Raw genomic sequence first — 12,245 nt, 5'->3', positions numbered from 1 at the left:
TCCCACACTGTGGGATTTCTTGTTGTTTTGTTGATGGTTTCTTTTGCTGTAAAAAAGCTTTTTATTTTGCTGTAGTCCCATTTGTTTATTTTCTCTTTAGCTTCCATTGCCCTAGGGGTAGTATCAGTGAAGAAGTTCTTTTGGCATACGTCTGAGATTTTGCTGCCTGTGGATGCTTCTAGTATTTTTATGGTTTCCCGTCTGATGTTTAAGTCCTGTATCCATTTTGAGTTTATTTTTGTGAATGGTGTAAGTTGGTGATCTAGTTTCATTCTTTTGCATGTGTCTGTCCAATTTTCCCAACACCATTTATTGAAGAAACTGTCTTGACTCCATTGTATATTCGTGCCTCCTTTGTCAAATATTAGTTGAGCATAGTGATTTGGGTTGATATCTGGGTTCTCAATTCGATTCCATTGATCTATATGTCTGTTCTTGTGCCAGTACCAGGCTGTTTTGAGAACAGTGGCTTTGTAATATAGTTTGAAGTCTGGTATTGAGATCCCTCCTACTTTACTCTTCTTTCTCAGGATTGCTGTGGCTATTCGGGGTCTTTTATTGTTCCAAATGAACTTTTGGAGAGTTCTTTCTAGGTCGGTGAAATATGTCGTTGGTATTTTAATGGGGAGTGCATTGAACCTATAGATTGCTTTAGGAAGTATGGACATTTTGATGATGTTGATCCTACCAATCCATGAACATGGTATGTTCTTCCATCTCCTTACATCTTCCTCTATCTCTTTTTTCAGTGTCGTGTAGTTTTCCCCATATAGGTCCTTTACTTCCTTAGTTAAAGTTATTCCTAGATATCTTAATTTTTTTGGTGCGATGGTAAATGGAATTGCTTTTTTAGTCTCTGTTTCTGTAGTTTCTCTGTTGGTGTATAGAAAAGCCATGGATTTCTTGGCATTAATTTTGTATCCTGCTACATTACCAAATTCATTTATTAAGTCAATTAGTTTTTTAATGGAGTCTTTTGGGTTTTTTATGTACAATATCATGTCATCGGCAAATAAGGATAACTTTACTTCTTCTTTTCCAATTTGGATGCCTTTTATTTCCTCCTCTTGTCTAATTGCAATGGCTAGTACTTCCAGTACTATGTCAAACAGGAGTGGCGAGAGTGGGCATCCCTGTCTTGTTCCTGTTCTTAGAGGGAATGGTTTTAGTTTTTGCCCATTGAGTATAATGTTGGCTGTGGGTTTATCATATATAGCTTTTATTATGTTGAGGTATGATCCTTGTACTCCCACCTTGTTAAGAGTTTTTATCAGAAAAGGGTGTTGGATATTATCGAATGCTTTTTCTGCATCAATTGATATGACTATATGATTTTTATCTTTCAATTTGTTTATGTGATGTATCACGTTTATTGATTTGCGGATATTGTACCATCCTTGCATTCCTGGAATAAATCCTACTTGGTCGTGGTGTATGATCTTTGTGATGCTCTTCTGGAGTCGATTTGCTAGAATTTTGTTGAGGATTTTAGCATCTATGTTCATGAGGGATATTGGTCTGTAATTCTCTTTCATTGAGTTGTCTTTATCTGGTTTTGGTATTAGGGTGATGCTGGCTTCATAGAAGGAATTTGGAAGTGTTCCTTCCTCTTGGATTTTTTGGAATAGTCTGAGGAGGATAGTTTTTAGTTCTTCCTTGAATGTTTGGTAAAACTCTCCTGTGAAGCCATCTGGCCCTGGGCTTTTGTTTGCTGGAAGCTTTTTGATGACTGTTTCAATTTCTTCCCAAGTCACTGGTTTATTGAGATTTTTAGATTCTTCCTGATTGAGTTTTGGAAGATTATATTTTTCTAGGAATATGTCCATTTCCTCCAGGTTGTTCAGTTTGTTGGAGTAGAGTTGTTCATAGTATTTTGTAACAATCCGTTGTATTTCGGTGGGGTCTGTTGTTATTTCACCTCTTTCATTTCTGATTTTGTTTATTTGGGTCCTCTCTGTTTCTTGGTTAGTCTGGCTAGAGGTCCATCTATCTTGTTTATCCTTTCAAAGAACCAGCTCTTGGTTTTGTTGATCTTATGTATTGTTTCTTTGGTCTCTATGTCGTTTATCTGTGCTCTGATTTTTGTTATTTCCTTCCTTCTACTTACACTGGGCTTTTCTTGTTGCTCTTTTTCTAACTCTTTGAGTTGTAGAGTTAGATCATTTGTTACACTTTTTTCTAGTTTTTTGCAATAGGCTTGTAAGGATATGAACTTCCCTCTCAAAACTGCTTTTGCTGTGTCCCATAGATTTTGGATTGTTGTGTTTTCATTGTCATTTGTTTCCAGGATGTTTTTAATTTCTTCCTTGATTTCTCTGGTAACCCAGTCCTTGTTTAATAGCATGCTGTTTAGTCTCCATGTGTTTGATTTCTTTGGATTATTTTTATTGTAGTTAATTTCCAGTTTTATGCCATTATGGTCTGAGAAGATGCTTGATATGATTTCTATCTTCTTGAATTTGAAGAGACTTTGCCTATGTCCCAAAATGTGGTCTATCTTTGAGAATGTCCCATGTGCATTTGAGAAGAATGTATATTCTGTGGCTTTGGGGTGGAATGTTCTGAAGATGTCAATTAATTCCATCTGGTCTAGTGAGTCATTTAGGATTGATATTTCTTTGCTGATTTTTTGTTTGGATGATTTGTCGAAGGGTGACAGTGGGGTATTAAAATCTCCTACTATGATTGTATTGCTGTTAATCTCTCCCTTAATGTCCTCCAGCAGTTTTTTTATGTATTTGGGTGCTCCCGTATTGGGTGCATATATATTTACCAGGGTTATTTCTTCTTGTTTGATTGCTCCCTTTAGTATTATGAAGTGGCCTTCATTGTCTCTTGTTATGTCCTTCACTCTGAGATCTAATTTGTCAGATATAAGTATTGCTACCCCAGCTTTCTTTTCATTTCCATTTGCCTGGAAAACCTTTTTCCATCCCTTCACCCTCAGTCTGTGTGCATCTCTTTTTCTGAGGTGGGTTTCTTGTAGACAGCAGATGTATGGGTCTTGTTTTCTTATCCAATCTGTTACCCTATGTCTTTTGATTGGAGCATTTAAACCATTTACATTTAATGTTATTAATGATAGGTACTCATTTGATGCCATTTTTATTCTATACCCCTGTGTTCCTTCTTCGCTTCCTATTTATTTATTTTTACAGTAGACCTTTGAGCATTTCTTGCATTGCTGGTTTGGAGGAGATAAATTCCTTTAGTCTTTTTTTGTCTGTGAAGCTCCTGATTTCCCCTTCAATTTTGATTGATAGTCTTGCTGGGTACAGTATTCTTGGATTCAGACCCTTTCTTTGCATGACTTTGTATATTTCATCCCATTCCCTTCTGGCCTGATAAGTTTCTGTTGAGAAATCAGTTGTTAGTCTGATGGGGGTTCCTTTATATGTAACTTTCTGTCTCTCTCTGGCTGCTTTTAAGATTCTAACTTTGTCATTGGTGTTTGCCAATTTAATTATAATATGTCTTGGCGTCGGTCTTCTGGGATCCATTTTGCTTGGGACTCTGCGAGCATCTTGGATTTGTGTGGGTTTTTTCTTCTCTATCTCAGGAAAATTTTCTGTCATTATTTCTTGAAATACATTTTCCATGTCTACCTCGGTTTTCTTTCCTTCCGGAACCCCTATTATTCGAATATTGTTTTGTTTTGCATTGTCCCAAAGCTCCCGTAGGCTCTCCTCCTGCTTTTTAATTTTTTTTTCTAGAAGCTGCTCTAATTGGGTATTTTTTTCCATCTTGTCTTCTAGCTCACTGATGCGATCCTCTGCTTCTTCTAGTCTGCTCTTGATGCTATCTATTGAGTTCTTCATAGTAGTGATGTCATTTTTCATTTCATCTTGAGTCATCTTCATTTCCTCTTGGGTTTTTTTCATTTCCTCTTGGGTCTTACTCAAATTGTCAAATTTGTCTTCCATTCTTTTTAGCCATCTTAAGATTGTTACTCTGAATTCTTGCTCTGGTAGGTTGCTTGCCTCTATATCGTTTACTTCCTTTTCTGGTGAAGCCTGCTTTTCTTTCATATGCGGGCTGTTTTTTGGTCTCCCCATGATCTATGATGTCTGGTTGTGTAGTTCTCTCTCTCCTGCTTTGATTTAAAGGCACAAAATACAACACAACCAGGTACAACACACAAGGCACTGAATCGAAATGTGTTTGCGATATTAATAACCACCAATAAGGGTGACTAGAACCCAGCTAACAAAAACATGCAATCAAACAAAAAGCATAGGCAAATCAATCTTATAAAAGAAAAGCATACAACTTCAGTAAAGTTAACATTCAACATACAACTTCAGAGTTAGAGAGTAAGACTGTTTTGTTTTTTTTGTTTTTTTTTTTGTTTTTAGGACAACTGCGAGGGAGGTGTGAATGGGTTTGGAGCAGGTAGTTGGAAATTAGATATATACAAGTAGGGTGAAATTTTAGGAGGGGGTAGACAGATGGAATGGGGGAAATCTAGAGCAGGAAAGGGTTAAGATAAACAGGGTATCAAAGGAAAAGATTGGAAAGAGGGTGAGGGCATAAAGGTAGGGTTGAGATAGAATAAAGCGTTGGAGAAAGAAGGATAGATAAAGACTGTAGAACAGTAATCCTTTTCGCTGAGCAGTGGGGCAATCCTGTGAGGGCAAGTGTTCGCGCCACTTGGGATCCGCGTTCTGGGGGTCACAGATGCTTGGTGGTCACTGCGGCTGTGGATATTCAGGCCTCTGACACGATCCTATCTTCCTCTCAAGATGGCGAGGTTTCCCCGTCCAAGCCGGTAGGTAGCTCCGGGCAGGGACACAGCCCGCGTGGGTGCTTCCCTGTGAGGGGCACCTCTGTCAGCAGCCCCCCAGCAGTTTCTTCTGGTGTTCGCTGTCTCCCAGCTTGCCAATAAACACTCACAGCACAAGACCCTCAGTTGCTCTCTCTTTCTGCTTCGGGAGAGGGCTCAGAATCCGCCCATCTATTCTTCCGCCATCTTACCTCCTCCTGGGTGAAGAAATGCCTTGATCAGGAAGGTGCTTCTCCCATGACCAGGTTTAACTCTTGTACTCTGTAGAAATGACTTCCTCTGTTTCTCCAAATATGAGAAAAGCAGCTGCTGAGCGCCCTGAGCGCCGCCGCTGTCTGCCTGCCTCCGGAGGCGGTGGGTGCGTGCCTCTTGCGCCCCAGCTCCACGGCTTTTCGTCCTGATTTTTCAGGCTTTATGGGCTGTACTTGTTATTTTTGAAAATGAATGGGGGCACGGGCCAAAGAACATAGGAAGCCTTTAAAAAGCTAGAAGAAAAAAAACAAAAAACACACACACAAACAAACAAGGGAATGTAATCTTCCTTAGAGCCTCCAGAAGGAAGGGAGTCCTGCTGACACTTTGATTTTAGCCCAGTGAGGCCCATGTTGAACTTCTGAACTGTAAGATAATAGTTTGTATTGTTTTAAGGCACTAAAGGTTTGGCTAGTTGTTACAGCAGGAAGAACCTAATTTCGACATTCATTATCAGCAGGATAGGTTGATCCAAGAGAAAGACACCGTTCTCCATGTGGACATAAGCTATTCAGTGTAGGTTATTTCACTTTCCTTTTTTCATGAACCCATTCTAATCACCGACATCCACACACACACACACACAAAAAAAAAAAAAAAAAAAAAAAAAACCCTGAAATTGAAATTGTTCTTTTTCCTCTCCTCTTTCTGGCCTTTTTTTTAAATCCCTTTTACTGATTGCTTCTCATCTCTGAGTCCTTGGATCTCTTATCTATCTGTACTTTTTCCTAAATGGTATCAATGAGTTTAAATACGATCTATGTTGCTGATGACTTCCAAATTAATTATCTTTAACTTTAAACTTACAACTCTAGGTTTATGTGTATTAAAGTTTCATAATCATCTCAACATTAATATGTTCAAAACTGAGCTTCTAACTTACTCCCAAACCTACCCCTCCTACAGTCTATCCAGTCTTAATCACTGGAAACTCCATTCTTCAAATTTCTTAAATCAAATCCATACAGCAATCTTTGGTTCCTCCAATTCTGTCATAATTCATATCTACTATGTAATGTGGAGCATGACCTTGATGAATAATGACCTCAATTCTGCTATCAGTATGACATCCCAGAGATCCTGAGACACAAAGGCTCACCAATCAAATGAATATGTTCAAATCCCATCATCTATTGTATTATTTCACTCATGTATGGGATATAAAACAAAAAGGAACATTCAAAACAAAAAACAAACTCACAGATACCGACAACAGAATGGTGGTTACCAGAGGAGAAAGTAGGGGGGAATCAAATAAAATAAAGGGGGTCAAATATATGGTGATGGAAGGAGGCTAGACTTTGGGTGGTTGGCACACAATAGAGTATACAGATGTTACAGTATAAAGATGTACACCTGAAATTTATGTAATGTTAGTAGTAACCAATGTCATGCCAATATGTTTAATTTTAAAAATAAATAAATTTAAAGTATATGGCAAGATGCAAGGTGAAACAGATGTGAAGGTAACACAATTTGGATAAGGTCAAACAGAAATATTGCACTATTTAAATCTTGGATTACACAATGTTCATATGCTTTGCTGTATCAGCCTTCACTGCTGCTGATATGGATAGAACAAGAGGTGATATCTGAGCAAGGGGTCCAATAGACAGAAGATGCCCAAGGCTACCATGTACATTTACTCTACTGGAGAGATACAGGAATGAGAATACCTGACCTAGAGTTGTAGCTCATCAGTTAGCCTACTAAATAGCTATGAGATTTATTGGCACTTTTAATGTAAAACACCTAGGAGACCATAATTAAACCACAGTATCATTATAGGGTGTTAATTCAGGAATGATGTAGCTGTCAGCCCACAGGTGATATGATCATATGTTATGATTTGGTGTTTTCATCACTTTCCATTCACAAGTAACAGTCATGTGTATTCCATTATTTATCCTTTCAATATGTGTAGTAGGTTAAGTTACTCTCTATACTTTAACATACATTTTAACTTCTGCCAATGTCTCACAAGACTATTTCCTTCTTGTCAGCTAAATTTAACCCATGATGTTCATGCCTATTGCATTGTCTACTAGTTTACTTATGAATTATGATTAATGCATCCTAAAAGTTTTATTTATCCTCTTTGGCTTTTTAAAACACAAGCAAATATTTTCAAAGAATATAGCAAACACATGTTCTAGATTATATTAGCAAATACTGTCTATTTCAAAGCATATCCACAATTCAACTACTCTGCACCATGCTCATTGGAAAACAATATGGAGGTTCCTCAAAAATTAAAAAAAGAAGAGCCTAGAGAGTCAGGGAGAGTAAGAAAGGTGGGAGGAAAGGGAAGAAAAAGAAAGGAAAAGGTGTATATACAAGAATACAAATACCATATTTTCCGGCATATAAGATGACTTTTGAAACGAAAAAAAGTCAACCGAAAATCGGGGGCAAAAGACCAAAATTGCACAAAAATTACCTACAGATGTTGATGGCAAAGTAAGTCTTTTCTTTGAAGTGGGGGGTAGTCTTATACAGCGAATATAGGCCTAAACCTATGTTTTAACTGTAAAATTAGGGGGTCGTCTTATACGTCAGAAAATACGGTAAGTATAAAATAGCACCTCCCACCTCTATAAATATTATAATTTATATTATTAGTCCACATAATGTATACACATCAAAAATTGCAAAGAGCAATGTGTGGTAGAATTATTTTTATTTACTGATAATTAGAAAGCAGATTAAGCTTCTTGTTCAATTGCATACAATTAGCTTTGTGAAAACGTGGATGGGAATTTAATAGAAGATAAGGCTGAGTCATACAACTCTTCGCACCCAGTCTCCTTTGTTTAGCTTTGCAAGAAAAATAGCCAAAGATAAATGGCATACCTAAGCCCTGAAATACATTTTCCTGGGGGAATCTTCCAGTATTAAGAAAGTTTAGCTTCATGCATCAATTAACTACACCAAATAAATCACCGATTTAATGAAACATTATCTTAAAGAAAATCAATGAGTCTCTAATAATGTATATGGTTTTGCCAAAAGGAGAAGGCCTTTAATTTCTAAATGCCCATTATTAGCATAGTTTTTATAAAAGTCACTTCCTCGAGAATTTTTCAAATTGCTTTACTCGGCAAAATAAAGTTGTTTTTTTGTTTTTGTTTTTGTTTTTTTTTAAAGAAATTCTAGCAAATCTAGCAATTCCAGCACATTTCTTTTCCACACTCTTACATATACAAGGCTATAATTTCTTGTATGTTTAGGTTTCCTACAATATTGCAATGGTGGAAAACTGCATTGAGAACATTTCTTGTGCGGTAAGTATTAAACAGTACATAGACTCTGATCTGGTTGCAGTGTGATTTTTTTGTATACACACTACAGAGCCTATTATATACAAGTTTAAACTAGCCACCTTAAAAGAGATCATATGAAGAAAGTTGCAGTTATGTTTTTTTAATAGAATATGAAAATATTTTAAAGAATGTCCTTTCAATTAATGACCTTAATTATTTTAAATATAATAAAGGCATCTATATAGAGTATACATTTCCTTAACATATAAAACTATGTTAAGGAAAATCTCCCCAAATAATGTACCTAGTAAATTTTATTCATTTCCCCAATTCTTTCAAAGGTTACATGTATAAGCCTTTAATGAGCTTAATTATTATTTATAACCATCAGTAACCTTTGTAAAAGAGAACTTCATAGTAATTACATAATAAAAGTACAAATCACTAGTATGAGAATCCCCATTCAGGAAGAATCAATAATGTGTTAAACCTACAGTATTTCATAAGGTATATGTCTAATCACTATGTTGTACACCTGAAACTAATATACGGTAATATTGTATGTCAACTGTAATTGAAAATTGTAAAAAAAAATAATAATCATAAATTAAACAATAAAGCAAAAATCAAAACCTCAAGAGAAGTCACAATAACAAAACAGCATCATGGGAGAGTAACTAATAAAACAGGGAACAATGAAACAGCTCTTGATGCAGAGGAGAAAGCACTGCTAAATTCAAACAAACAAAAGCCATGTTAGATTTTCTTGAATGCAAAAATTCTTTGGTTTGTAGAACAGAGAGCAAAAGTTGACAGACCTGTGAAGGAAATGGGCTCCGTGTGGGGTCAGAGGTGGCGATATAAGCAGCCTGAGCGTAGGCATAACTCTTGAACCGAGGCTTAGGAGAGGAAGGAGTTCGTTCATAGCCCTGTGCTAGACTGACTGTGATCTGCAGAAAGGAGTTAGGGGGAGGGGGACAGAGAGGAGAAGACATTATAAGTAACCCTGAAAGGACTGCTTTCCAAAACACTAGAAAAACTAATACTAAATCGAAACAGTGAGATGAAAATTAAACACATACAAAGTGCTATTAGAAACTGGTACACTCTAAGGATTATAGTACTCAATGTCATGTTGGAGGGCAGGTAATCAGGAGAGATGTGGAGGTGAGATTTAACCATATGGATTCCATACTGATACAACTCTAGCACAAATACTAGATGGTACTTTTCAATCTGGCAAAAACAGGCATGCAAAAGCAATTTTCTCTGAACCCAAGGTAGGGAAAACCAGAATTTATCAGGTCAATACCCTGGAAAGGACTGAAGCTTTCATAACCTAAATATAGAACTAGCTCATAGAGTGAGAAAATTAGGCCTGAGAGCTTTCCACACCTTCTGCAGATATTTAGCTACCAGCTTTGTCATCACTGTTTGTGTCAAAACAAAAGTTCAAGGAAACACCCCAAATACCCACTGCTGGCAGCCAGAACAGGCATATAATAGAAGAATCCCACAGGATACTGCACAATGATACAATAAAATTTTTCTCATATGTTGTCTCCATTTAATTTTTAATTAAAATATTTAAACTCATTTATCTTAGCAAAATGTTACTTCGAATAATCAAAATTTATCAATGCATCAGCAGATTGCCACTAAAAATAAGAAATATTATTCATGCCGAAACCAGTTTGGCTCAACAAATAGAGCGTCAGTCTGTGGACTGAAAGGTCCCAGGTTCAATTCCGGTCAAGGGCATGTACATTGATTGCGGGCACATCCCTGGTAGGGGGTGTGCAAGAGGCAGCTGGTCGGTGTTTCTCTCTCATCGATGTTTCTAGCTCTCTATCCCTCTCCCTTCCTCTGTAAAAAATCAATAAAATATATATTTTTAAATATAAAGAAATATTATTCAATAGAGTCCTTGCCTTCATTTTTTTCCATGTATTAAATAAAACCATGCTGGGAAAAAACATTAAATTAAAGAAGGTTGATCTAAGACTATTTACTGTTACATTACACATAGGCATGTGTACATATATGTTCAGCTCAAATTTTTGCTAGTTATGTTTGTAAAGAGCAAACCATGCTCTAATTCTTTGCTCTACTTGATAAAAAATTTAATATGTATATGAACCTATCTTTTATTTCATTTTACACAATGAAAATAAAATATATTCTGTATTCCATATTCCTATAATATGGTACCTATCAATAGCAAAGTATTTGAACAATATTGTTTGAAAACAATATTACAGTTCATGATATTAGATATAATTTTAAAGGTTGATAGTCAATCTCTCTCTCTCCTCCGTTCCCTCTCTATATATATTTAATATACATAACATTATATATATATATATATATATATATATATATATGTGTGTGTGTGTGTGTGTGTGTGTGTGTGTGTGTGTGTGTGTATACAAACACAAAAACATATATCCACACATGCACATATATCAAGCTATGTCAGTGGTCTGCAAACTCATTAGTCAACAGCCAAATATCAACAGTACAATGATTGAAATTTCTATTGAGAGCCGGAAACCGACTTCTGCGCATGAGCCACAAAATTTCAATTGCACTGTTCATACGCACCCACACATGGTATTTTGTAGAAGAGCCACACTCAAGGGGCCAAAGAGATGCATGTGGCTCGTGAGCCGCAGTTTGTGGACCACTGAGCAATGTATACAAATAACATATTTGTGTGTCCACATACATACTGTATTAGGTATACATGTATGTGTGTACATATCCATAGATATAAGAGATTCACATATGTGTATGGGGATGATACCGAACAATGCATATAAAACATCTTTTATATTAGTGTCCTTTCAACACCTTACCTGTTGAGAATAGTGCATTTGATGATGTAACTGAAAGTGTTCTTCTCTAGTAACTTTGGATGGTCTTGGCAGCATTTCCACTTCCTGGATGGCTTCAATGCTCACTTGTTGAGGCAAAACTTGAAAGAGTGATGTGATGTACATTAAGATGGACTTCTTATCTGGATAAGTAGTGGCAACATCTGTAAGTAAGCACATTCACACCACAGATCAAATTTTTGGTTTCTATATTTGAGTCTCCAAAAGGAGAATGAACAAATCAATGTTACAGGAAGAAGACAGATTAATGAGCATTGGATGGCCCATAAATATCCTACAGAGACTAATTAGAACATCATAATCAGGCCTAAAATGTCCTTTCAATTTGGCAAACCAATGAAATAAACACAAAAGTTCATTTATTTTCCTTGTTCACATAAAAACTTCATTCTATAATACTTTTTCCTAAGTCAAATTGCCAAACTACCCCATCTACAAGAGTGTTTCTCATAAGAAACAAAAATCAAAGATCATATCTTCTCTTCCATGAAAAGTTATAACAAGATATCAATTAAAATCGTGCATCAGTAATTAAACAATTACACAAAAGAGATTAATGCTTTGGCTTCCAGTAAAGAAAACTTACACTTCCTAATCAATTTTTTTTCTGGCAATGTATGTAAAGGGCAAACCATGTCCATTTTGAAATGAACCGTGTATTCAATAAAAATAAAAGAATAACCATATGTATAATGATTAACAATATTCCTCAAATATATCAAAAGTGTTTTTTTTTATATTATAGTGCACCTGTTAAGGTCAGATGTTGTTTCACGTCTCAGACTTTAAAGATAAATTTACAAGTCCTTCACATAAGGTTAATCTAACATATGTTGTTCTTTGCCACATCCAGGTAATGAAAGAAACCCAGCATTTATAGTCAATAATAATTTGTAATAACACATACAACAAGTGGAAGCTCCTTGAAAGGTTCTTTTGCTACTTGGATTACAATTTCCCTGCTGAACTCTTTCCAGAGGACCAAGATGTAAAAATAATCATTTATGTGAAGTGTATAATTAATTCCAGAAGTATCAAAACACTCGTCCT

At 36.1% G+C, this 12,245-nt stretch overlaps 1 protein-coding gene across 3 annotated transcripts in view; it reads right to left on the bottom strand.

The window, feature by feature from the left end:
• DMD (dystrophin) overlaps nucleotides 1-12,245 on the bottom strand; it is a 2,141,216-nt gene that overhangs the window by 1,606,976 nt on the left and 521,995 nt on the right. For 2 of the 3 annotated variants that reach the window (XM_084869361.1, XM_084869360.1), the window contains exons 8-9: nucleotides 11,157-11,338; nucleotides 9,117-9,248 (exon numbers count right to left, since the gene is read on the bottom strand). In XM_084869361.1, the coding sequence (XP_084725487.1) occupies nucleotides 9,117-9,248; nucleotides 11,157-11,338 (314 nt within the window). The remainder of the gene's footprint in view (nucleotides 1-9,116; nucleotides 9,249-11,156; nucleotides 11,339-12,245) is intronic. The other variant, XM_084869362.1, reaches the window with a different exon arrangement.

This window comes from Pipistrellus hanaki, assembly GCF_964339955.1.
Source record: "Pipistrellus hanaki genome assembly, chromosome: X".
NCBI classification, from domain to species: Eukaryota; Metazoa; Chordata; class Mammalia; order Chiroptera; family Vespertilionidae; genus Pipistrellus; species Pipistrellus hanaki.
This window is presented reverse-complemented; position numbering and strand designations above follow the sequence as displayed.